We start from the raw sequence: 27037 nt of genomic DNA, 5'->3' as shown, positions 1-27037 counted from the left end.
AAACTTTAGGAGCCATCTTTAGTTTACAGAGGGACTACATTTCTCCCTCAAAATGAAATTTAAAATAGGGGATAATACAAGTGAGATTGCTTATCTTTAGAAAAATGTAATGTTTATTTAATTGGCTCACCAACCTTCCATTTACCTTCATTCAGAAAACATCTGGAAAGCTTAGGTTATGTGCCGGGCCCTGTGCCAGGCGCTGGGAATCCAAAGAGCAACAGGCTAATTTCTGGAGATGCTCATCATCGAGGAGAAGAGACAGTCAGGGAAAAGTAAGTATAACGCCCCTGATGTGTGCCACAACAGGGGGGCTATATGAAATGCATTAGGTACACAAGGATCAAAGGGATTAATTTTGCCTGGGGGTTCAGGAGGGACTTGATGGAAGAGAGAACTTTTGAACTGGATCTTTAGGAATGAGTAGGAGTTCATCAGACTTTGACAGAGTGGAAAGGCAAAGGGAACAGCATGTTTAAAGGGAGTCATATTTCCAGGAAATCCAGGTTTTTCTGAATGGCTGGAGGATGAATGCAGGTGGAGGTGTGGCAGGAGATGAGGTAGGACAGACTGGCAGGGGCCAGGTCTGAAGGATCTGGAATGTCCTAAGGAATTTGGGCTTTCTCCTGTAGCTCAGGAGTCGCTGAACACTTTTAAGGACAGCAGTGAAATGAGGGCCATGAAACGATGAAATTGCATGTGGAGAGATCACCTCAGCCGGGCAGCAGTGCACGGGGAAGACTGGGGCAGGAGAGACCAAGAGTGGAAGCAGGTAGGAGCCGGAGTCTGCGGGAGACCCTGAGAGTGTGAGTCGTAAGGATCTGTGGGAAAGAGGATGAGTCAAATCGACAGAGCTTGGTGATTCAAGTGGGGGTGGAGTGAGAGAAGAAGTTGAAGTGATCCCTAGGTTTTTTTTCTGGCTTGGGCCATGGGGTGAAAGGAAGGTAGTCTCATTCATTAGGGAACACAGGAGGAAGAGCTAGTTTGAGACCAATGAGGACATCAGGGTTAATCTTGAATTTGATGTGCCTAGGGAGCATGGGGTGAAGGTGTCCAACAGCAGGGACTCATACTACCATTGGGAATTGGTATCAGTCAGGGGCTAACAGAGGGCTCTGGAGTTCTATGGCTAGTTTCTCGCACTTTCTATCTATGTGGACTTGGGCAGGTCACTTAGCTTCCTGAAGCATCTATCTCCTCATCTGTAAAGTAAGGCCTCATGAGAAAGTGCATGCAATGCTTTTGGCACAGTACCCAGCATGTGGTAAGTACTTCCCCCCAAAAGTTGGTCATTGTTACTAAAGAGGTAGAGAATGAGGGTCACAGAGTACACTGACGCTTGTTTAAGCCACTAGCACAGATGAGGCCACCTAGGGAGGGTTTAGAGGATGAGAAGCAAGCTAAAGGGGAGGCTAAAATGAAAGCTAAGGAAGGAGCCCAGGGGAAGAGCAACATGTCGGGGCTGGCAGTATCAGATGAGCCAGATGGGCCGGATAAGTCAGATAAGAAAGAGCTGCCAGAGAGATGGGAAGACACCCAGGACTTGGACGGGTCCTCGAAGCCAAGTTTCCAGAAGAAGGGGTGGTCAACCTTATCAAATTCAGACAAAGGGCAAAAGTCTGCTGGATTTTGCAATTGGGCCATAAATGTGTAGCTCTGGCAAAGGTTACAAAGACCCCGGAAGACACAGTTGTTACCCTAGTTGCCCTCATGGCATATCAATGCGTATGTACACTGAAGACTCCTTCTGCAGTCAGATGGAGAGTGGGCAGAATTGCATTCTTACCGGTTTGCTGAGTCACCTCCACTTTCCGTTCTACTCCCCTCCCGGGGATGTAACTGGCCACAGTTTAGGAGTGAAGCGTATGGCTATGGAATAGAATGAAGCTAATTGGCTCTATGTAGGTTGAACCCATATAACCTTGACCTCAGTAAAACTGATTTAGTGGCTCACAAAGGTATACAATACATTTGTAATTTCAGAGGACATAGCCTTTTCTTGGACAAGGTGAAAATGTCCATCTTACCTACAACAGTGAGGGAAACCCCTCGATAAAGGGCAAGGAACCCTTCCTGTTGGTAAATAGTAGAAAAAGCATGGAGGAGCCCCCTGTACGATGGTTCCAGCATGTTCTGCACGATCAACCGGGTTTTGATGAGGTCTGTAGGATATGTTACAATGGTGGAAACCATGCCTGCGAGACTCCCAGCCATGATGGAGCTCCACTGGGAAATGTGGCCCAGGTCATCTGTGAACATCACAACAAACCTGGGAGAAAATAGGGGGAAAGGCCAGAGGAATCAGCTATGGATTGTGCTAGAGTTCTCTCCACTAGTTCTTGAAACATTTTCCAGCATTTCAAAGAACTTCACAAAGTGAGAAGTTACTATAGTACTATATAAGCATTCATGAATAACACATTTACATTTTTCTATATTTATATGACGCTAGTTGGCTATAAGAGATGCCTAAGTTTCTTATTTACATCTATCCCAAGTCCTTCCCACTTAAAGCATTTTCTTTTTTTTTTTTTTCTTTTTTTTAAGATGGAGTCTCGCTCTGTTGCCCAGGCTGGAGTGCAGTGGCGGGATCTCAGCTCACTGCAAGCTCCACCTCCCGGGTTCATGCCATTCTCCTGCCTCAGCCTCCCAAGTAGCTGGGACTACAGGCGCCTGCCACCGCGCCCAGCTAGTTTTTTGTATTTTTTAGTAGAGACGGGGTTTCACCATGTTAGCCAGGATGGTCTCGATCTCCTGACCTCGTGATCTGCCCGTCTCGGCCTCCCAAAGTGCTGGGATTACAGGCTTGAGCCACCGCGCCCGGCCAGCATTTTCTACTTTTAGCTACGTAATTGTCGATCCTGGCTTGCCTATAGGGTGTAAATGCACAGAAGTACCTGGTAAATACCAACTGGAATGCAGTCTTTTAGTTCAGCTGAAACTTAAAAGGAACAAAATTTCTTGAAATGATAACTTTGAGCATCTCAGTAATTCCGTTGTTTTTTCTTTCTTTCTTTTTTTTTTTTTGAGGCAGAGTCTCACTTTGTCGCCCAGGCTAGAGTGCAGTGGCACAATCTCAGCTCACTGCAACTTCTGCTCCCCAGGTTCAACCAATTCTCATGCCTCAGCCTCACAAGTAGCTGGGACAACAGGCACACATCACCATGCCCAGCTAATTTTTGTAGTTTTAGTAGAGATGGAGTTTCACCATGTTGGCCAGACTGGTCTCGAACTCCTGACCTCAGGTGATCCACCCCCGCTCGGCCTCCCAAAGTGCTGGGATTACAGGCATGAGCCACTGTACCTGGCCCAGAACTGGGCACTTTGGGAGGCCGAGGCAGGTGGATCACCTGAGGTCAGGAGTTCGAGACCAGTCTGGCCGACATGGTGAAACCCCATCTCTACTAAAAAATACAAAAAAATTAGCCAGGCATGATGGCATGTGCCTGTAATCCCAGCTACTCGGGAGGCTGAGGCAGGGGAATTGCCTGAACCAGGGAGGTGCAGGTTGCAGTGAGCCGAGATTGCGCCACTGCACTCCAGCCTGGGCAACAGAGCAAGACTCGTCTGAAAAAAAAAAAAAAAAACAGATAAAATACTTTTATTCTAGCCCAGCTCTGTTCACTTACCTTTGATTCCAAACTCTCTATATCCTTCTCCCTCTCTCCCTAGCCCCACTCTCTGGTAGAAAAAAAAATTTTTTTTTTTTGAGACAGGGTCTCACTCTGTTGCCCAGGCAGGAGTACAGTGGCACGATCTGGGCTCACTGCAATGTCCACCTCCCAGGCTCAAGAGATTCTCCCACCTCAGCCTCCTGAGTAGCTGGAACTACAGATGTGTGCCACTATGCCTGGCTAATTTTTTTTTTGTAGAGATAGGGTTTTGCCATATTGGCTAGCCTGGTCTCCAACTCCTGGGCTCAAGTGATCTGCCCGCCTCAGCCTCTCAAAGCGCCGGGATTACAGGTGTGAGCCACTGTGCCTGGCCTATCTTTTTAAAATGAGAGCATCCCCAGTTACTTAGCCTTCAAACCTCCAGTGAAGAGGTACATTTCCTGTTCTTTCAGTTGCCCGTAGGCCAGGGGCATCTCCTTCAAGCTGTACAAGTCTTGACTTCATTTTGTCAACCTATCTTAGCCACATTAACTGAAATAGTCATTTGAGTTAATCAGTTGCTTTTAAACATACAGGTAAGTAAAGGTGATGTGGTGCTATGATACATACATTGGTTTTCACCCATGGTTCCTGGCTCCTAACTTCCGTAGTCCTTGTTATAATGTTGGGGCACTTTACGTCTCAGGAAACAGAATCTTTCTCTCTTTGACCTTCTCCTGCCCTCCTTTTACCTGCCCAAGGTAGGACTCTAATCTGATTGTGGGTTAAAAGATCCTCATTCCAGAGAGGGTCCTGCCCCATACCCTAGAGCAAACTTTTCCAACCCACAGCCCACAGGCCGCACGTGGCCCAGGATGGCTTTGAATGTGGCCCAATACCAATTTGTAAACTTTCTTAAAACATTATGAGATTTTTTTGCGACTTTTTTTGTTTTTGTTTTAGCTCATCAGCTATCGTTAGTGTATTTCATGTGTGGCCCAAGACAATTCTTCTTCTTCCAGTGTGACCCAGGGAAACCAAAAGATTGGACACCTCTGCCCCAGAGAAAGGAATGCTGCACAGAGGCCAAGAAAAGTCTGAACAGACAGGCCTTGCTGGGTTTAGATCATGTGCTTTTCATCCAATCACATTTCTACATGGTTGTCAATCATGTCTCTAACAAAGCTACCATAAAACCTAGGAGGGCAGGGTTTAGGAAGCTTCTGGGTGGCTGAATACGTGGAGGTTCCTGAAGGGTGGTGTGCCCAGGGAGGGCATGGAAGCTCCATGCCTCTTGCCCCTTACCTCACCCTGCACATCTCTTCTCTGTGTCCTTTGTGGTATCCTCTATAGTTAACTGATAAACATTAACTATTTCCCGGAGTTCTGTGAGCCACACTAGCAAATTAATCGAATCCAAAGAGGGGGTCGTGGGAACCCCAACTTGAAGCTGGTTGGTCAGAAGTTCTGGAGGCCTGGCTTGGCATGGCAGCTCACGCCAGTAATCCCAGCACTTTGGGAGGCCGAGGCGGGCAGATCACTTGAGGTCAGGGGTTCGAGACAAGCCTGGCCAACATGGCGAAACCCCATCTCTACTAAAAAAATTATAAAAATTAGCCAGGGATGGTGGCGGGCACCTGTAATCCCAGCTACTCAGGAGGCTGAGGTAGGAAAATAGTTTGAATCTGGGAGGCAGAGGTTGTAGTGAGCCGAGATCATGCACTGCACTCCAGTCCAGGTCACGGAGTGAGACTCAGTCTTAAAAAAAAAAAAAAGTTCTGGAGGTTGGACTGTGACTAGTGCCTGGTTGGGGGCCATTCTGGGGGACCAGGCCCTTAACCTGTGGTGTCCGACATTGTCTGGGTAGACAGTGTCAGAACTGAATCAGAGGACACCTAGTTGGTGTCCATTTATCAGAGTGTGGGGAAAACCCCACACACATTTGGTCACAGAAGTCTTCTTCTGTGTTGAGGGTTGTTGTGGTATGAGAGCAGAGGAAAAACCCAGTTTGACAGAGGGTTTTCTCAAACAGGTGGCATTCACCAATAGACTATCTGCCTCAGTTGTACTGCCTGCCTGCCCACTTCCTCGTTCCTCCCTCTTCTATACCCTGGTCAAGTTGGAGGGGGACCTCAGGAAGGACAGGGGAAACAGAGGAAGTAGAAATTTTTGACTGGGGCTGGGCGCGGTGGCTCACGCCTGTAATCCCAGCACTTTCGGAGGCCAAGGCAGGTGGATCACGAGGTCAGGAGTTCGAGAGCAGCCTGGCCAAAATAGTGAAATCCCGTCTCTACTAAAAATACAAAAATTAGCCAGGCATGGTGGTGCGCACCTGTAATCCCAGCTACTCGGGAGGCTGAGGCGGGAGAATCGCTTGAACCTGGGAGGCAGAGGTTGCAGTGAGCCGAGATTGCGCCACTGCATTCCAACTTGGGCGACAGAGCGATACTTCTTCCAAAAAAAAAAAGAAATTTTTGACTGGAGGGGCAGTCTGCAGCAAGCTGGAACCACCTAGAAGGTGGAGTTTGAAATGCCCAAAGAAACACCATTCATTCTCCTTGTCCCACTCTTATTCCCCATCCCACTTGGTCACTTCTAGGGCATAGTTAATTCACTACCCATTTATTGAAGATCTACAATGTATCAGACCCTGTGTTAGTCCTCAGCATACAGCCTAAGGGAGTTCAACACTTCTGATAAGGAAATGACTGGTAGGGGCAAGCGGAGAGGAAACAGGCCCTTAATTCACTGAACGACTTGATGAACAAGGGAGAGGAGCAGTATTTTATATCAGTTTCTTTTATAGAGTCTCAATATCAAATATACACAATTAAAAAGAAGAACCATAGGAAGTCCTTTTTTTCTCAGACTTCTCCCATTTGATACAGAGATAAGGCCTACCAATTGTTTCCCCTAGAATCTCAGAGTCAGGGCAGGCAACCCTGATAATCCGCCAGTGACGTCATCCTGGTCCATGCATCTTAAACTCTTGATTGGCTAGGTAGGGCGGCACTGTTCCCTTTTCTGTTCTTCCTCCCACCCCCACACATACATGTACAGAAGCTTTTTCTAGTGAGACTAGTGAACTGCAGCAACCCCTTTCAGCCAGCACAGATAAAACACACAGCCTGGATATGTGTAATGAGAACTGCCAATACTTCAGCCTAACAGGTTAGCAGCCAATGCAGCCAAACATAAGCTCATGAAGTGCTTATTCAATAAAGAAATAGTGTTGGTTACGAACAATTTCAGAGTTGCAGGGACCCAAACTAATATTTATTAGACAAGATAGACAAGCGGTTGTGAAGTTACAGGGGAGGAGGGGGGGTCTTCTATTTGATACATCTGAAAGCCACCCATTACAATAACCTAGCTCCCAATAGACTACTGAGTGGACTCTTGATCGTAAATCCAACTAAGCAGATATTTCTGCTGTGCGATGGTAGACAGAGACCTGAACTAAGGAGCCAGAAGACTTGGCTTCAAGTTCCAGCTCTTCCATTAATCATGTTTGTGGACAAGTCACTTAACCACCCCATTTCCTGAACATTCTGGATGTTTATGTTTTGTTCAAACCCATGATCACAGGCCCCCAGCCAACTGTTTTGCAAATTCATGGTCAGAAAAGAGTAGAAATGAATCAGTATAATGATGAATCAAGAGTATCATGTTGATGCAGGAAGGACGGCATCGTGATTAATCAACCACTTTGCTTTCCAACTATGCCTTGCCATTCAACAACATACTTCCTTTTAGTTTTCAGAAAGAAAATAATCCTGTAGGGAAAAAAAAATTCCTAGCAAACCTAGCCCATGTAAGTCTCTGTTCTCGTTCTCCCACACATCTCCTCCTCTCTGCTCCCATGGTCACCTATTGCCGGTGCCCTCAGCTGCTATGTGGACTAGTGCGACAGGTTCCTAACTGGCCCTGCTGTCTCCACTCTTCCTCCTCTCTAGTCATCTTTGCCACGATGTGACAATCATTTCCATTGAATTGCTTTAATCACAACACGCCTCCGCCCACCCCCCACAAAAACCTCCCATGGCTACCCTTGGATACCAAGTCAAGTCCAAATTCCTTAATCCAACCCTCTAATATCTCATTCCAACCTGCTTTTCTGGTTGGGTTTCCTGTTGTGCTGCTTGCCTTCCCACCTCTGTGCCTTTGCTGACATCAACTGCAGTATCTTCCTCCCCATCTCTGCCCAGCAGACTCCTACTCATTCTCCCAGTGCCAAACTGAATTTTTTTTCTCCTCTATGAAGTCTTCACATTTTCTCCTCCTCATCGCTTATCGGAAGGGTACATTTCTAGAGCACATTACTCATGACAATCACATGCTACCTTGTGTGTTATGGTCATGGACATATTAGTCTTACTCTTTTATTACTCTGTAAGCTCCTGGGGCACAGGGACCATGCCCCTTCCATCCTGGTATTGTTCTCAGCATCGTGCACACAGTGGGGACTTAATGTAGCCTAACTAAATTAGTGTCAAATGGTTGCAGGGAGGCAGCAAGATATAACAGAAAGACTATGAGATTTGGAGTCAGAAGGCCAGGTAGTGGAGCTCAGCTCTGTCACTGATAAGAGGTGTGATCACTCTGAGCCCAAATTCTGCATCTGTAAAACAGGCACAATGCTTCCTGTCCTATGGACCTTACAGGGCGAGAGGCATGAGCTGTAAAAATCTAATGATGTGCATATACTAGGTGGTTAGCAGAAGAGCCACAATACTTAAACCAGCCTTTGAAGTTCCGCCCCCCACTGCTCTGGACATATTTTATCCCATCCAAAGGAAGATTTCCACACTACTTTGTAGAGAAGAGGGTGAAATGGGGGAGAAACTGAGTCATTAAGACTCAGAGGAGAACTGTTTACAGACTGCAGGCCAGATGTTGATGAGGGCAAGCAGGGGTGGGGAGGAAAAAGGGCCTTAACTAAATGTCATGAACCTACCCACGAGTCCCTCTGCAGAGGAAGAGAAGAGAACTCTACTTCCAGGCAGAGGCAAAATGAGTGCTGGCCTAGAGGCCTAGGTGATAAGGATCATTCCATTTGGCTTGTCAGCTGCCAGGTGAGCCTTCCAGCTCTGGCCTCCCAAGTGAGTGACACTGTCAACGCAAAATCCTTTGACTATTAGCCCCCAAGGCTAAACTATGTGGTCAAGACCGACTCTCCCAATTGTGGGCTGTTTGTCTAATTCAGAGCCAAGGCGATGTCAAAGATGCCACTGTGCCCACTGAATGAGGAACACAGGGACAATGCCCCCAATACAGAAACATCTCTGCTTCCTGAAATGCCATCACTACCAATTCATTCTTTTAGGCTTGGTTTCCAGTTCAAATGCAGGTACCTCTGAGCTCGGTGGAAGCTTTAAGGCTGCATTTACACCTTAAGATCTTTTCCTAAGGAGGAGCTGTTGATGTGGCAAAAGGCGGAAAAGGCCGAAAAAATGAGGCCAGTGGGGTGAAGCAGTAGGCTGAAGGGGCCGTTCTCAGCTTGGGGCGGGGAAGCTGCAGCCTCTGTTGGAGCCTGAAGTCAAGCTTCATTTAAGTTGGGGAGATGTGTGGGCAGAAATCTGCGGTCTTTTCGTATCAATGGATTGGGTCCTTTCCTCACACCAAGCACTTTCTTCTCGGGGCTTGGACCACACAGACAAAAACACCTTTAAAAGGGTCTCTCTCCTCCTACGCCAGCCAAAGCAGAAGTTTCCAAATTGGAGGACGGTGGAAATGGTTAGGACTCATCTCTCTAGAGAGCTTTTTATTCCTTTCCTCCAAACCCTTTGCCGCATTCCACCTCCTCGCCTGGTCCAATCCGGAAAGCCTCTTGGACCAGGGCTGCGGACCACAAAACTGCATCTTGCAGGGCGGTAACCCCAAGAGAACGTGAAAAACATTGGGACTGCACGCTGGGGACCACAGAGGTGGCCCACTGCCCCGAGGGGCCCACATGGGATCGACAAGGGGGCCGTCCCTATTCCAGGGCCCCGAGTCCAGGCAGCAGGGCGGCGTCGGGCCGCGGCTCCCCGCCCCCCCACCCCCGTCAGGCCTCCGGGTTCCCAGGCCCCGCCCGGCTCTTACTTGCGGTAGGCGGCGAGCTGCACGACGCTGCAGGGGAAGAGGCGCAGGCACGCCACCGCGTTCCCCTTCCACAAGGCCCGGGGCCCCTCTGCCCGCCACACGCGGTGCCCCGTGGCCCACGGCCCCCGGGCGTGGCCTCGCACGACGCCAACCTGGGCCAGCACGGTGGCGAGCTCCAGGGGCGCGGTGAGGCTGAGGCTGAGCGCCCCCGCCAGCCCAGCACACAGCAGCCTTTGGCCGCCTGTCAGTCGGCCGTCCCGCCTCCACGTCGCCATCGAGCCCCGGCCCGGGCCCGGGAGACCGCGTGGCTCGGGCCTGGGGCTCTCCGGCCACGGGCGGAGGGGGCGGAGGGGGCGGGCCCCAGGCCCCGCCCGGCATGGGGCGGACCCGCGTGAGGGACGGGAAGCCCCGTCCACACCCTAGCCCGGCCCGAGGCTGGTGGGGGTTGGGGCGCGACGGCCCGGAGGGTCTGGGCTCCGAGGCCGCGGATATTATGGGCATAGTCTCCCCAGTTGGCAAGGCTCGAGTAGCGACTTTCAGTTGCGAAACAGTCACTGTTCTTTCAAGGCCCGGCCTGCTAGACATCTTGCTTCCTAAATGTTCAGTGCGTCCCCGCCGCCCCTCCCTGCCTCTCCTCTGGTTTGCCCCTTTTCTCCCTTTCACATCCCACTTCTCTGTCTTCCTCACCTGGCTCTTCCCTCCTCCTCCTCCTCTTCCTTCCAACCTCTTTTTTTTTTTTCCTGCCTGACCAAAAAGCCTTGATGGTTTCCCAGTGCAGAAGGTAAAAAATTCTAACAACCACAGCTATCTCTCAAGCACTTGTCAAGTACTGGGCTTTACAGATGTTCTCATGTAATCCTCAAAACGGCCCTACGTACCTATGTCCTCATTGACAGAGGCTATGTGGGTGTGGGGATTTGAATCTGGACTCTTGAAACTGCTAAGATTCTTGGCTCTGCAGCTTACCAGCTGTGGAACCTTGGGGAAGTCACTCAACCTCTCTGTGCGTCAGTTGCTTTATAAAATAGAGATTATAATTTTTTTCTCCTAGGGGTTGTTGTAAGGGTTAATGAACAATGACTGGTACGAGTAAGCAGTTTATATGTGTTAGTTCTAATTAGATATTCTTTTACAGGAGAGGAAACCAAGACACAGAGAGGACTTGCTCAGGCTCACACAGCTACCTACAAAGCAGAGACTGGTTTGAAATCTAGGTCGGTTTATGTCAATTTCCATTAACGGCTACACTATGCGTCTACTAGGACTGCACAGTTAACTCCAGTAGGGACATTTTCAGTGGTTCTGTAAGCTAAGAGAATAGAGGCAAAGAATGGCTAAGAGAGGCTCGGCCAGAATCCAAGCATTCTTTAATCAGTTCAAAAATTTCAGAATTTCAGAATTTCTGTCTCTTTTTTTCTAAAAAAGCCATGTCACTAATAATTACAAGGAAAGGAACAGTCAGCAGTCTGTTGGTGTGAGCAAGATGTTCCGCATACATAGTTGCTTTTAGGCTTGTATAGTTGTTTATGTTTACTAACACACAATGCTGTAGGAACGTTTTCTAAAAGGCATTGCAGGGTTTCTCCTGTTTTATTTTTCACTGTTAGTCTCACTTGAGATTACAAGGTTTTGACTGTGAGAACTTGTTCTAGTTGCAGAAGCCTTGCTCTGCTCTCAACAATTGGGGAATGCTTATTTTCATGTTTTGTGAATTCTCCTGTCTTGCTGTAAGCTAATTTCATGGCTGGGGGAAGCTTGAGAAAGATGTATGACTCTGAAGACCCGAGGACCCTGACTTTAAAAGGGCTTGAATTGGAATTTGGGGATTACAATAAGGAAACCTTCGGGTACTGGTACTTCCTAAAGCACTTTGTTGGACAACAGGACAAGATTCTAAAGCTCCTTCAGGAAGTTCCTGGGTCTGGAACATTTCATGTGATAACCCCATTGTATGGAGATTGGGTCAGCCAAGTTATGTTTTTTTTGAGACAGAGTCTTGCTCTGTCGCCCAGGGTGGAGTGCAGTGGCGTGGTCTCGGCTCACTGTAACCTCTGCCTCCCAGGTTCAAGTGATTCTCCTGCCTCACCCTCCTAAGTAGCGTAGCTGGGACTACAGGTGCGTGCCACCTTGCCCGGCTAATTTTTTTTGTATTTTTAGTAGAGACAGGGTTCGCCATGTTGGCCAGGCTGGTCTCGAACTCCTGACCTCAGATGATCCACCTGCCTTGGCCTCTCAAAGTGCTGGAATTACAGGCATGAGCCACCGTGCCTGGCCTATTTTAACCTTGAAAGTAAAATGTGTATTTTTCACTACAGGTACACTGAACCGTAAAATGAATAACACCAAACTGTATATTGGATGCCTTCTGTCTTTTCATGATCATGTGCTAACCAGGTGTTCATATTTTATTCAGCCAGAGTCTCATTCATCTGCTTAGCATTGGGCACCTTATGTATATTGATCCTAAACATAAATAAATCTCTGAGGATATCCTATTTTGGATTGTGACTTGTAGACTCAGGCCAACCTTGCTGCCTCTTTTTCACACTTGTTGAAAAGTCTGTGGAGAGCAAAGTAGGTTAACAATCTCCAACTTTGGAAAATGTACATGATGTGAAATTGGGGTGCTATGCTAAAAATCAATGTGTGGTAACTGAAAAAAAGGGAAGAGGCAGTGAGTAAAAAAAAAAAAAAATCTTAGAAGTTATATTGTAATGTAAGGAGAAAGGTGGCCAGCTGAGAGTTAAGCCATAGGCAGCTTCCTGTTGCCCCAGTCAGGGCTTGGGAGATGCTAGCAGGTTTTTAAATTCTCCAGCTTTCATTTTTCAGTTTGTCTTCTCACCAACTGAAATCTCTCAGTACATTACTTTAGTTTAACTTGCTAGTATTTCTTAAAATATAATTTATCTTGTTATATTTATGCTAATGTTGATTGATTCCCACTCTCCTAATTTTCTTTTATTTTTTACTTTTTTGGAAATTTGTAAATTATAAAGTAGTATATACCTGTTGTAACAAGACAAATAGTCCAGAAGTGTATTAAAGAAAGTTAAGTTCCCCTGCCCATGCCCTGAGGTAACCACAGTTAAGAGCTTGGTGTGTGTGTGTGAATGTTCTTCCTCATATTTGTTTTCATGCTCAGACTAATAAATATTATATGGGGTTGCTTTCTCCTCCTTTCCGCTCTTCCTTCCTTCTTACCTTCCTTCTTTCCTTCCTTTGAAACAGAAATGAAATAATTCCTCTGGAAGGATACCCAAAAAACTGATAATCAGGTTATGTTTGGGGAAGGAAACTGGGAGACTTGGGAACAGAGGTGGAAGGGAGATTGAGTTTTGACTGTGTGCCTTTTTATTTTCTTTTATTGTTTATTTATTTAGTTAGTTAGTTAGTTTTGAGACAGAGTCTCGCTCTGTCACCCAGGCTGGAGTACAGTGGCACTATCTCAGCTCACTGCAACCTCTGTCTCCCAGGTTCAAGCGATTCTCGTGCCTCCCCAGTAGCTGGGACTACAGGCACCCACCACCTCACCCATTTAATTTTTGTATTTTTAGTAGAGACAGAATTTCACCATGTTGGCCAGGCTGGTCTCAAACTCCTGACCTCAAGTGATCTGCCCCCTTTAGCCTCCCAAGGTACCGGGATTACAGGCGCGAGCCACCGCACCCAAGCCTGTGTGCCTTTTTATACTATTTGCCTTTTTCTCCTGGTTTTTTTTTTTTTTTTTTTTTTTTGCCATGGCCATGTATCATTAATTTAAAAAATTCTCTTCTCTATCAATTTTCTCTGAGGGTGCAGTGTTTTCTGTGACATTGCCTTGCCATTGGTGAGATTTTTTTTTTTTTTCCTTTTAATGACACATCTTTATTTCCTTGGCAATTTTTTTTTTTTTTTTGAGATGGAGTCTCACTCTGTTGTGTGGGCTGGAGTGCAGTGGCACGATCTTGGTTTACTGCAACCTCCGCCTCTTGGGTTCCAGCGATTCTCCTACCTCAGCCTCCTAAGTAGCTGGGGTTACAGGCACCTGCCACCACACCCGGCAAATGGCTAATTTTTGTATTTTTAGTAGAGATGGGTTTTCATCATGTAGGACAGGCTGGTCTTGAACTCCTGATTTCAGGTGATCCGCCTGCCTCGGCCTTCCAAAGTGCTGGGATTACAGGCGTGAGCCGGCAACTTTTTTTTTTTTAAATGTTAAAAAACTCTTGATGAAGTTCCGAAAGAAGCAAACAAGATACAACCTTCCTTCTATTTACATGGTACTTGCGATCCTGGAAAATGCCATGTACAAAAATACTGTGCAAAAAATGTTTTATCTTTAGGAGTAAAGCAAAGTTAAGTTCTCAACACAGATAATTGTAAACAGGTTTTCCACCTGCATGAATGTCTGATGGGATCTTTGAGAGCCATGAAGGATGCAGGACTGTCTTGTGCCTTGCAGATGTGCAGCTTCCCTGGCCTTTCTCCAGTAAATGCCAGCAGAATACCCCAATCACTGTGGTACTCTTCCCCGCAAATTTCCAAAATGCTTCCTAGGAGGTGGTGCTATTCTTGCTGAGAACCACTGCTCTAGCTGCTTCCTCTGATTGGAATGTTCTTTTCCCAGTTTGCAGAGTTGATTTCTTTTTGTCATTCAGAGCTCAACTTAAATGTTACCTCCTCTCAGAGGGCTTTGCCTGACTGCCCAATCTATAGGGCCCTCAGTCTACCACATTGTCCCATTTCAATTGTCTGTATAGCATTTATCCCTGTCTGCTGTTTTCCTTTCCTGTCATTTTATTGTCTGTTTCCACCTACCAGAATGTAAGATCCATGAGGGAAGGGATCTTGTCTCTTGTTCACAGCAATGTCCTTGTTACCTGGAATGGTGGCTGGCACATTAGTGCCCAGCAGTCATTAGTTAGATGAAAGGAAGGAAGGGAGGGAGGAAGGGAGGGAGGGAGGGAGGGAGAGAGGGAGGGAGGGAGGGAAGGAAATCTCTTCTTCAGTTGTACAAGTTGCAGAAGATTGGCAGAACATGTCTTCATGAAATGGTTTAAGTTAAATATGATAAATACCAAAATATTAGCTTAATTCACAAGATCAGTAGACTCATCAATTTGCAGCAAATAATATCAACCTCCTCAGAAGTTGGGTATTTGCTATTTTAAGTTCCCAGCCACATCTGTAATTTTAAAAAGAACTGTGATATTTGACAAAGACACTTGCTTTGTTCCCAGTCATCATTTTCACTCTGTCTTTGGCAGCAGTTTTGGTAAGTGTGTGAACAATGAATTCAGCAGATCTAACCTTTGCAATTCAGTACAACCTTATAAAATGTGGTTTCCACAGCTTTTGTCTTTGGCCTGTTGTGTTTAGCTTTAGGTGATGATGAAATGTCCTTCTATTCTGCTTCAAAATTTTTGATGATATTTGAAGCAGGAAGATTTTGTATCAAAATATATGAGCCTTTTCATTTATTCACTCACTCATTCACTCATTTATTCATTTACTCATTCCGCAAATGTTTATTGAATACTTACTCTATATCAGGAACTGTGCAAGTGATACATATGTCACATAATGGAGTTTAATTTTCTCTCATTACCAGGTGATATGGTTTGGCTGTGTTCCCACCCAAATCTCATCTTGAATTGTAACTCCAACAATTCCCTCATGTTGTGGGAGGAACCCACTAGAAGGTAATTGAATCATGGGGGTGGCTCTTTCCTGTGCTGTTCTCGTGATAGTGGATAAGTCTCACAAGTTCTGATGGTTTTAAAAATGGGAGTTTCCCTGCACAAGCTCTCTCTTTGCCTGCTGCCATCCATGTAAGATGTGACTTGCTCCTCCTTGCCTTCCAACACGATCATGAGGCCTCCCCAGCCATGTGGAATTGTAAGTCCATTAAACCTCTTTCTTTTGTAAGTTGCACAGTCTCAGGTATGTCTTTATCAGCAGTGTGAAAATGAACTAATACACCAGGCCATGGTAATCCAAATTTCAGTTATTTTTCATGGGAGTTGCATGATACTTTTGGTTTCTTTGCTGCTGTTTTGTTTGTTTTTGTTTTCAGAGACAGGGTCTCGCTCTGTCACCCAGGTGGGACTGCAATGGCATGATCATAACTCACTGCTGCCTCCAACTCCTGGGTTTGAGTGATACTCTCACCTCAGCCTCTGCAGTAGCTAGGACTACAGGCATATGCCACCACGCCCAGCTAATTTTCAAAATTTTTTTGTAGAGATGAGGTCTCACTGTGTTGCCCAGGCCGGTCTTGAACTCTTGGGCTCAAGCAATCCTCCTCCTGCCTTGGCCTCCCAAAATGTTGGGATTGTAGGCATGAGCCACTGTGCCTGGCACTGCTGGTTTTTTTTTTTTTTTTTTGAGACGGAGTATCGCTCTTGTTGCCCAGGCTGGAGTGCAGTGGTGCGATCTTGACTCACTGCAACCTCTGCCTCCCGGGTTCAAGCGATTCTCCTGCCTTAGCCTCCTGAGTAGCTGGGATTACAGGCATGCACCACCACACCTGGATAATTTTTTTTTTTTTTTTTTTAGTAGAGATGAGATTTCTCCATGTTGGTCGGGCTAGTCTCGAACTCCTGACCTCAGATGATCTGCCCACCTCAGCCTCCCAAAGTGCTGGGATTATAGGCATGAGCCACCATGCCTGGCCAGTATTTTTTTTTTTACACCAGTAGATGGTCCAAGTGTTGGAGTGATACATCTCTAATAACTATCTGAAGACCTACAATTAAAGTCGTAACATTTTTACCACACAGATTCCACCACTATACTTTGTGTAATTGATATACAGCATAATCACCATGTTTTGTTGTAGAATCCTAGGAATTTGGGCACATGTATAGACTGGTGTGACCACTACCACAATAAGGATCCAGAACTGTTCCCAACTTCTCATGTGCTGTCCTTTTTGTAGTCAAGCCCTCCCCAACCCCCACCTGGGCAACCACAGATTTGTTCTCTATCCCTATCGTGTTGCCTTCTGAGAATGTCATATAAATGGAAGCATATAGCATGTAACCTTTTGAGACTGGCTTTTTCTTGTTCTTTTTAATTTTTTATTATTATTATACTTTAAGTTCTAGGGTACATGTGCATAACGTGCAGGTTTGTTACATATGTATACTTGTGCCATGTTGCTGTGCTGCACCCATCAACTCGTCAGCACCCATTAACTCGTCACAATACCTTTAAGATTTATCCATGTTGTGTTCATCAATAGTTTCTTCCTTTTGATTGCTGGATAGTATTCCATAGTATGGATGTACCACAATTTGTTTATCCATTGTTTTAGTTTGTGCTGCTACCACAAAATACCTGCGACTCGGTAACTTACAAAGAACAAAAATTTATTGCTTACAAATCTGGAAGCTGGAAAGTCCGTAACAAAGGTGCTGGCATCTGGTATGGTGAGTCCTTCTTGCTGCACCACCTCATGGCAAAAGGTGGAATAGCAAACTAACCAAATGCAACTTGAAGCCTCTTTTATAAGGGCCTTAGTCCCTTCTATGAAGGAGAAGCCCTAATGGCTTAATCACCTGTTAAAGGCACCACGTCTGGATGCCATCACATTGGCAACACCTTTATTTTGGAGGGGACACATTCAAATGATAGCATCCCTTCATCTGTTGATGGACATTTGGTCTGATTCTGGTTTTTGGCTATTATGAATAATGCTGCTGTGAACATTCATGTACAGGTGTTTGTATTAAAATGCTTCCTTTTATTTACTACCTAAAAGGTAGCATTCTATAGACATATCTTTGGCACTTTGCTTTTTCACTGTAACTTTATTTTAGAAGTCACTCCACTTCAGTTTGTAGAGACTTTTCTCACTTTTTTTTTTTACAGCCACATAGTATTCTATTGTATGGAGGTACCATAGCTTATTCAGCTATAAACCTATGTATGGACATTTATATTATTTCCAATATTTTGCAATTATAAGCAATGTTGTGATGAATGACCTTGTGCATATGTCTCTTTGGATTGTTAGGGGTTTATCTTCATCTACTGTGACACTTAAAAATCCTATTTATAGGCTGGGCATGGTGACTCAGCCTATGATCCCAGCACTTTGGGAGGCCAAGGCAGGAGGATCACTTGAGGCCAGGAGTTTGAGACCAGCCTGGGCAACATAGTGAGATGTCGTCTTTACAAAAAATTTTAAAAATTAGCTGAGTGTGGTGGTGTGCACCTGTAGCCCTAGCTATTGTGCAGGCTGAGGTGGGAGACTCCCTTGATCCCAGGAGTTTGAGGCCCTAGTGAGCTATGCTCTCCAGCCTGAGTGACAGAGCAAGACCTCATCTCTAAAAAATAAAAATAAAATAAAATCCCATTTGTAATCACTGACCCACGGTGAGTTTAACAGAAAACAAAACAGAAAAAATGAAGCACAGGCCCAACTTCTAGTAAAAACAATACACACTTTTACCTATTTCCTGTACTAAGGAGTTGTCAACTTTTATAAACCATGTGCTGGTGCACCAGTGAAAAAAATGCATTGAAGTAGTATATGAACCTTCAAGATACAAGGCCCCATCTTGCTGCTCTGGGTTGTGAAGTATGTCCCAAAATGGCAGTGGTCATTTGCAATGGGCAGATCAAGGAAACATGAGGTGTGCATGCTGGGTTATTGGCCATATGAATATTGAAATCACTGAGAATGGCAAGGGAAGTTGGAACAAAGAGGACAGAGAGACTGTGAGTGCAGAACTAAATTCTTCACAAATGAGGGTAGTGACTGGGAAGGTGATAGAAGACTGCCACCAGGAATGGGAGAGGATGATACAAGTGGATAGCATGAGCCAAGGAAGAGCTAGAGATTTCTCAGGAGGGAGGAGGAACGAAGATCAGAAAGTGGTCTTGGGGAGCGAGGAGAGCTGGAGCTCTACCTCCTGGCACTCCCTGAGGCATTTAGCTGTTGCGGGGATGAGGAAATAAACAACTTGCGCTTGAAAGGGGTCAGCAGACAGCCAAGGTTTCGATTACAGCAGGGATGGGGGAAGAATATCTTGAGAGATTTGAGGCTTTGGAATTTAACCCATCCTAGACTTGGAGTGCTAACCTTAACTAAAATCTCTCTCAACCTAACCTGCTGATAAGGTCCAGCTGTTGGAGTGTGAAGTGTTCTTTTACTTCTAGGTCAGTTGGTATTTGTGGCAGCAATGAAAGGGGGTGCAGTGAGTCACTAGCCTTTTGCTACCGGGGCACTGGTGTTATCAGTAGAGGGTCTTGACTGCAAGCTGTCCAGATTCTTGAAGTTTTGAACAAGTAATTGGACAAAATGCACAGCAAAGCAAGGAAAGAATGAAGCAACGAAAGAATGAAAGCAGGGATTTATTTAAAATGAAAGTGTACTCCACTCTGTGGGAGCGGCAGAGCAGCGCTCAAGACCCCCGATACAGAAACTTCTTGGGTCCAAATAACCCCTAGAGGGTTCCCATTGGCCACTTGGTGTTCACCCCATGTAAATGAAGTGGTGGCCCACAATCAGAGGCTGAAGTGAAGTTACAAAGGTCATTCTCCTATGCAAACTTCTGATTGGTGCAACCAATCAGAGGCTAAAGTGAAGTTACAAAGTTACACTCCTTTGCCTTTTGCAACCAGTGAGAGGTACTTTCAATTTCCCATCTGCCATCCAGAAAAGGTGGGGATTTGGAAAGGGAGTAGCCTCTGGTCCTTTTGTTACTTAGGCATGGAAAGTTAGGGTTTTCCTTTCAATTTAGTTCTAGGAAGTCAGCGTGAAATGGCCTTAGAGTCCATAACTCCAGTCCCTATTCTCCTGCCTCACTGGGAGTGGTTTTCAGTGTCTCTGCTGGGTGTTCTCCAAGGTTGACCTGAGGGCCTGGTTGGAGTGTCACAGGGTGGAGCTCCTCCTACCAGTGTGGCATGCATGGTTCTGGGGTTTAATGTCTGTCCCTAAACCACAGACTAGCCATATCTACCACAATATTGCCATCCTGTTGCTTTGCATATAATTTGCATGAGATTGTGTTACATTTAAAAGATATCAAAGGAAAACGCTGACTGACTACTTAGCTAGACTTCACCAGACAGCAGTCCCTGCTGTTGACTTCTTAGCTCTGCAGATCCAGAAATTCAGCTTTATCAGGGTACCCTGCAGCAAGCAGGCTCAGAAGGCTGACTCTTAATAACTACCAGTCACTCCTTGTTCTCCTTTGTTGGTTTTTCCTCATCTCCATGACCTCTAAAATATTCAAGTGCTCCAGGCTCACTCCTTGAGCTTTTTCTCCATTTAAACCGATTTCCATGCTGATCTCATCTAGTCTCATGGGTTTAAATGTCATCTATGTCCTGATGACTCCCAAATATATACTGTAGTGTTCCCTCATCTGAAGTTTCATGTTCCTCAGTTTCAGTTACCTGTGGTGAACTACAGTTTGCGAATATTAAATGGAAAATTCCAGAAATAAACAATTCGTAAGTTTTAAATTATGCACCATTCTGAGTAGTGTGATGAAATCTTGCTTTGTCCCACCTGGGATGTGAATCATCCCTCTGTCCAGTGTACCCAAGTTGTCCATGATACCTGCCTGTTGGTCTCTTAGTAGCTCTCTCGGTTATCAGGTGGAAAAAACAGTATATATGTTGGGTTCAATACTATCCATGTTTTCAGGCGTCCACTGGGGATCTTGGAACAGTTCTGCAGATAAGAGAGGACTACTGTATCTCCAGTTTGGACTTCTCCCCGAACTCCGGATTCCCATGTCCAGATACCCCCTTAATAGCTCCACTTTTATATTTCATACACATCTCAATCATAAAGTGTCTCAAATGAGACCCCTGATCTACCCCATCAAATCTGTCCCTCCCTGACCTTCCCCATCTTGGCAAATGGAAACCTCATTTTTTTTTTTTTTTTTTTTTTTTTTTGAGACACAGTCTTACTCTGTCATCCAGGTTGGAGTGCAGTTGTGCGATCTTGGCTCACTGCACACTCTGCCTCCTGGGCACAAGCAATTCTTGTGCCTCAGCCTCCTGAGTAGCTGGGACTACACGTGCGCGCCACCATGCCTGACAAATTTTTGTATTATTAGTAGAGACAGGGTTTCACCATGTTGACCAGGCTGGTCTTGAACTCCTGACCTCAGGTGATCCACCTACCTCGGCCTCCCAAATTGCTGGGATTACAGGCATGAGCCACCGCACCTGGCAGAAACTTCATTCTTTTGGTAACTCAGGCCAAAAATCTTGTAGTCATGCTTGACACCCCTTTTTCTCTTTAAAAACTATCATCCGTCACCTGCACTATTGGGATTATCTCTTAATGGGTCTTTCTGCTTCACCATTGCCCTCTTACACTGTATTCTCAAATCCGCAATTAGAATGATTGATCCTCTTAATTTTTTTTTTTTTAATCAAGACAGAGTCTTACTCTGTGGCCCAGGCTGAAGTGCAGTGGCATGATCTTGGCTCACTGCCACCTCCACCTCCTGAAAGCAATTCTCCTGCCTCAGCCTCCCGAGTATCTGGATTACAGGCACCTACCACCACGCCCAGCTAATTTTTGTATTTTTAGTAGAAACGGAGTTACACCATGTTGGCCAGGCTGGTCTCGCACTCCTGACCTCGTGATCCTCCCACTTCGGCCCAAAGTGCTGGGATTACAGGCGTGAGCCACCGCATACGGCCAACTGATCCTTTCAGCATGAAAGTCAGATGGTGTCACTTCACTGTTCGGAACCCTCCGATGACTCTACGTCTCAAAGTAAAATCCAAAATCCTAACATTGCTCTGAAAGGCCCTACACAATCTTTCCCTCGTTCCCCCCACTGTCCCCACATTATCTCTCTGACTCCTCACCACTACTCTCCCCTGCATTCACTCCACTTCAGTCACACTGGCCTTTCTGCTGATCCGCAAACAAGCCAGGCACTCCCTACCTCAGGCCTCTGCAGTTGGTGTCTCTTCTGCCTGGAATGTTTTTCCATAGCCATCTGAATGGCTACTTTCTTCACCTCCTTCAGAGATTTTCTCAAATGTCTTCTTCTCAGTGAGGCCTGAATACTCTGTTTAAAATTGTAACCCCCACCTTGGTACATCCTATCCCCCTTCCCTGCTTTCTTGTTCTCTATAGAATTTACCACTATCCATCTGACACACTGTATATTTTTCTTCAAAAACCTCTCTCTCTCTCTTTTTTTTTTTTGAGATGGAGTCTTGCTCTGTTGCCCAGGCTGGAGTGCAGTGGCACGATCTTGGCTCACTGCAACCTCTGCCTCCCGGGGTCAAGTGATTCTCTTGCCTCAGCCTCCTGAGTAGTTGGGATTACAGGCATGCGCCACCACATCTGGCTAATTTTTTGTATTTTTAGTAGAAATGGGGTTTCGCCATGTTGTCCAGGCTGGTCTCAAACTCCTGACCTCAAGTCATCTGCCCACCTCACCCTCCCAAAGTTCTGGGATTACAGGCATGATCCACCACTCTGGGCCAAAATCTGTCTCTCTTTAGTCTACTAAGATGTAAGCTCTACGAGGGCAGAGGTTTCATCTGGTATACTTCCATATTTTTGGCATTTAAAACTGTAGCCTACTAGGCACTCAATAAATATTTATTAAATATATGAATGAATGAATGATTCTACTCATAAGATACAGATATATATGAACCAAAATGTCTGTTTATTAATTGACAGTGAGAACTATAACTGTTAAGCAGACCTGAATACTCACATAGGATATTCAGGGAACCCTCTTCGCTTTAGGGAAGTCTTAAGGGGCTATCACACTGCAATAAGAAGTTAGTATAAAACACAACCTTAGAGCAAAGGGAAATATTAAAATACTCTTCATAGGTCTTCTATTTTATTTTCTTTTTTTAAATGGACCTGACATTGTGAGCATATCTTCACAGGTAATTCTACCAATCCATCTTCACTTTAGGAATATTCCTTCCAATTAGAATTGTAATATCCATAGAAGCTGCTCTGGGATCACTCCTGCACAGGGCTTTTTGGCTTTCTTTTATCCAGTTTCTTTTTTTTTTTTGAAATGGGGTTTTGCTCTTGTTGCCCAGGCTGGAGTGCACTGGTGGGATCTTGGCTCACTGCAACCTCTGCCTCCTGGGTTCAAGTGATTCTCCTGTCTCAGTCACCCGAGTAGCTGGGATTACAGGCGCCCACCACCATGCCCAGCTAATTTTTGTATTTTTCATAGAGACAGGGTTTTACCATGTTGGTCAGACTAGTTTCGAACTCCTGACCTCAGATGATCTGCCCACCTCGGTCTCCCAAAGTAATGGGATTACAGGCGTGAGCCACCGTGCCCAGCTCTTTTATCCAGTTTCTATGTAGCAGAAACACGGATAACTTTTAAGTTTTGCACTTGAGCAAATGGGTGGATGGTGATGTAATTAATTGAGATAGAGAAGGAATTTAAGCTTATTGATGACTTTATGTGAATAACTTAGACTGAAGGTGATGTGTCAGGATAAACTATAAAGAGTAAAAGCTTAGGTAAATCCAACTTTAGAGCTCGTTTCATGTTTTCAAACTGTTATATCAAAAGAAAAGTCTATTATGCCAGAGACTACCCACCAATATCCACATGCTCCCTTACATTTCCAGGCTTTCTTTTTGCCTAAGTGGAACCATGTGGTTTTGTTTTGGTGAGGGAACATGTGTAGGATTGATAACTGCCACTTCTAGGCCTGACCCATGTAATACCCTTAATGATTTTTCATGCTATTAATAAATCTCTTTGCTGTTGTACAGCAGGAAGCAAAGGACTCTGAAATGGTGAAAAACAATGCAAGGAACCTGTATCCTTGGGTTTCCCCTCAGAGGAAAACCACCCTGGACAGTTGCTCATACAGGAACCATCTCATGGGACTTTGTGTGAGTGAAAAATCAACCTTTGGGTAAGCCAATGAAATTTCAGCGTTTCTTTGTTACCACAGCAGATTCTAGTCTACCTGACTGTCTCTGTTTGTGTTGGTATACAGAAATCTCTGGCTGGGCGCAGTGGCTCATGCCTGTAATCCCAGAACTTTGGGAGGCCAAGGCGGGCAGATCACTTGAGGCCAAGAGTTGGAGACCAGCCTGGCCAACATAGTAAAACCCTGTCTTTACTAAAAATACAAAAAATTAGCGAGGTATGGTGGTGCGTGCCTGTAGTCCCAGCTACTTGGGAGTCTGAGGCACAAGAATCACCTGAGCCCAGGAGGCAGAGGTTGCAGTGAGCCAAGATCATGCCACTGCACTCCAGCCTGGGTGACAGAGTCAGACTCTGTCTCAAAAACAAAAACAAAAACAAACGAAAAGACCAGCCTGGCCAACATGGCGAAAGCCCGTCTCTACTAAAAATACAAAAAATTGGCTTGATATGGTAGTGCACACCTGTAGTCTCAGCTACTCGGGAGACTGAGGCACAAGAATCGCTTGAGTCTGGGAGGCAGTGGTTGATTGCAGTGAGTTGAGATTGTGCCACTGCACTCCAGCCTGGGTGACAGAGTGAGACTCTGTCAAACAAACAAACAAACAAAAAAAAAAAAAAAAAAAGAGAGAAAGAAAGGAAAGAAAGAAAAAGAAATATCTGAGCTAATAAAGAAAAGAGGTTTGTTTGGCTCATGGTTCCACGGGCTGGAATGTTGGGCCTCTTGGTAAAAGCCTCAGGCTGCTTCCACTCATGGCAGAAGGCAAAGGGGAGCCAGTGTGTGCAGAGATCACATGGAGAGAGAGGAAGCAAGGGAGAGAAGGGGGAGGTATCAGTCTCTTTATAACAACCAGCTCTCATGAGAAGTAATAGAGTGAGAACTCACTCACCACTTCCCTCCCTAGGGCATTAATCTATTCATGAGGGATTTGCCCCATTACCCAAAGATCTCCTAATAGGCCCCATCTCCAACACTGGGGATCAAATTTCCACATGAGTTTTGGGGGAACAAACATCCAAATGGCAGCACTAACTAATACATCTACACACTGTTGACCACAAGAAAGCCCCCTCTACCTGAGCTACACATGAAGATTATGAGAAGCACTTAATGCTTGACAGTTATGTTAAAGGTTTTTTTTTCCAGCTTTGTTATGAGCTTAGGGTAATGACCATATATAACTACTTTTGCTCAAGGAAGTCACTGACTTCCCTAAGGAAAATTCATCACTTGACTGAGTTTCAAGAAAAATCCTGTGTCTTTCTGGAACAAAAACCCTTAATCTGAATGATCATAAGCATGATTAGGATTAACTTTACGCAGCCCAAATGTATGCTTATATGATAAGCTTCATCAGTGTTCTATCCTGCCAGATAAACTGAATGCAATGATTACAAAAACTGTAGCTGCAGCACACATACCTTTTTTTTTTTTTGAGATGGAGTCTTGCCCTGTCGCCCAGGCTGGAGTGCAGTGGCACGATCTCCGCTCACTGCAACCTCCGCCTCCCGGGTTCACGCCATTCTCCTGCCTCAGCTTCCGGAGTAGCTGGGACTACAGGCACGTGCCACCATGCCTGGCTAATTTTTTGTATTTTTAGTAGAGACGGGGTTTCACCATTGTTAGCCAGGATGGTCTCGATCTCCTGACCTTGTGATCTGCCCGCCTCGTCCTCCCAAAGTGCTGGGATTACAGGTGTGAGCCACCGCGTCCGGCAGCACACATGCCTTGATGAAGATTGTGAGGCTGTGGTATTAAATGGTTTTCATTATCTGATTTTCCTAGTTGTGAATTAAACTGAAGAACTTGCTGAAAACATTTTGATCATAATGAAGAGACTCTTGAAATGCTTGATTAAGTACATTCTAAAGAATTTCCCTAACGTGGATGGCAGTGGTGAGTGACTAATTGTGTCTATTTGGGTCTTCTAGGAAGCAGATGCTAATAAGGAGTTAGGAATGCAGGATGTTGATTGTGGCTAATACCTGTGAAAGATAAAAGGGCAGAGAGCAAGATTGGGTAGGAAAGGCATTCAAACTACGATGCATTATCTGACACATGTGAAAGGATAAGGGGTGGAAACAGAATTGGGCAGAGTTGCCTTAGATTTTAAGGCAGATATGACAAAGTCTTGGTCTCAACCCAGTGGGGAGTTCTGGAGGAAAGACTGCCTCTTAAAAGAGTCTCACATTGGGCAGAAGTGGCCAGGCCCTAGAACTGCCACCTTGCTTAGTTATTGACTGGAGGCTGCCCAGGGAAAGCATGGTTTTGTCAAGAATACTGCAGCCAGTCTTGGAAGGTCCTGCAACCTGAGGCTGTAAGCTAACTTCACTCCTCATAGTTCCACGGCAAAGTCTTTCTTGATGGGAGCTCTGAGCTATGCAGCTCCATGCTTGCCACAGTCCACCCTTGGTGTTGCCTGGATTAACTTCAGAGTTTCTGTTCAGAATTCCTGTGAACCTCAGAAGGTCTTCCTGAGGGAAGACTTAGAAGAGGAGGTTGGTGGGAAGAACTACAGCTCATCTTGCTGCAGTTGGTCTCAGGGCTGCCACTAGGTTTCATTTTCTTCCTTCTCTACAATCCATTCTATATTTGTACTGATTTTCTGCCTGCTTAATCTATCCATTGTTGACAGAGGGGTGTTGAAATCTCCAATGATAATAGTAGATGTATCTAGTTCTTCTTGCAGTTCTATCAGTTTTTGTCTCATTTATTTTGATGCTTTGTTGTTAGGTGCATACACGTTTTAAGATTGTAGTTTTCTTGAGACTTGACCCCCATAATGCCCCATTTTATTTTTTTTTTTTCAGAATTGTAAAATTTTATTTTCCACACGTCAACATTCTTATTAATACAGCTTGATCGAAAAAAACTCTGACCATAAGCATGTTGATGATTTCCCTTTGGAACTGGTGAAGTCAGAAAAATAAAATATTTATTTTGAATATATAGCATCCAAAATATTCACTTAATGTGGCCTTATCTGTTTATATTCAAAGGCTTTCTTCCCTCAAAATAAAGGTTCTAAGATAAATTCAAGATTCCTTTGAATGAAGAAAAGAAAACCGGCTGGGCACAGTGGCTGAGGCCTGTAATCCCAGCACTTTGGGAGGCCAGTGTGAGCGTTTCACTCCCAGGAGTTCAAGACCAGCCTGGGCAACTTAGGGAGACCCTGTCTCCACAAAATTGACAAAAAATTAGCCAGGTGTAGTGGCACGCTCCTGTGCTCCCAGCTACTCAGAAGGCTGGGGTGGAAAGATTGCTGGAGCCAGGGAGGTTGAGGCTGCAGTAAGCCAAGATTGATTGCACCACTGCACTCCAGCCTGGGTGACAAAGTGAGACCCTGTCTCGAAAAACAAAAACAAAACCTTCTAAAACAGTGAGCTTACAAAATACAACAGACTGCTAGACACACTTAGTGGTAACGTGAAAGTATGTTCACTGAAAAGAAAATTTGAAGC

The 27037-nt window shown here is 45.3% G+C and overlaps 2 protein-coding genes and 1 long non-coding RNA gene across 3 annotated transcripts in view; 1 reads left to right on the top strand and 2 right to left on the bottom strand.

Annotated features, from left to right (window-relative positions):
- Positions 1–10305, bottom strand: part of SLC25A43 (solute carrier family 25 member 43) — a 48911-nt gene extending 38606 nt beyond the window's left edge. Inside the window, exons 1-2 of the mRNA XM_050776126.1 lie at positions 9678–10305; positions 2028–2269 (exon numbers count right to left, since the gene is read on the bottom strand). Coding sequence (XP_050632083.1) covers positions 2028–2269; positions 9678–9952 — 517 coding nt within the window. The 5' untranslated portion in view covers positions 9953–10305. The remainder of the gene's footprint in view (positions 1–2027; positions 2270–9677) is intronic.
- Positions 1–27037, bottom strand: part of NDUFA1 (NADH:ubiquinone oxidoreductase subunit A1) — a 970503-nt gene that overhangs the window by 484242 nt on the left and 459224 nt on the right. The gene's annotated exons all lie outside the window — the stretch shown is intronic.
- On the top strand, positions 10441–26505 carry LOC126946142 (uncharacterized). Its single transcript, XR_007722590.1, has 4 exons — positions 10441–10891; positions 15268–15358; positions 23416–23561; positions 25362–26505. It is a non-coding gene; the product is annotated as an uncharacterized LOC126946142 (long non-coding RNA).

The sequence above is a fragment of the Macaca thibetana genome, chromosome X (assembly GCF_024542745.1).
Source record: "Macaca thibetana thibetana isolate TM-01 chromosome X, ASM2454274v1, whole genome shotgun sequence".
Taxonomy (NCBI): domain Eukaryota; kingdom Metazoa; phylum Chordata; class Mammalia; order Primates; family Cercopithecidae; genus Macaca; species Macaca thibetana.
The sequence above is the reverse complement of the archived record's forward strand: the minus strand, read 5'-3'. Positions and strand labels throughout refer to the sequence as shown.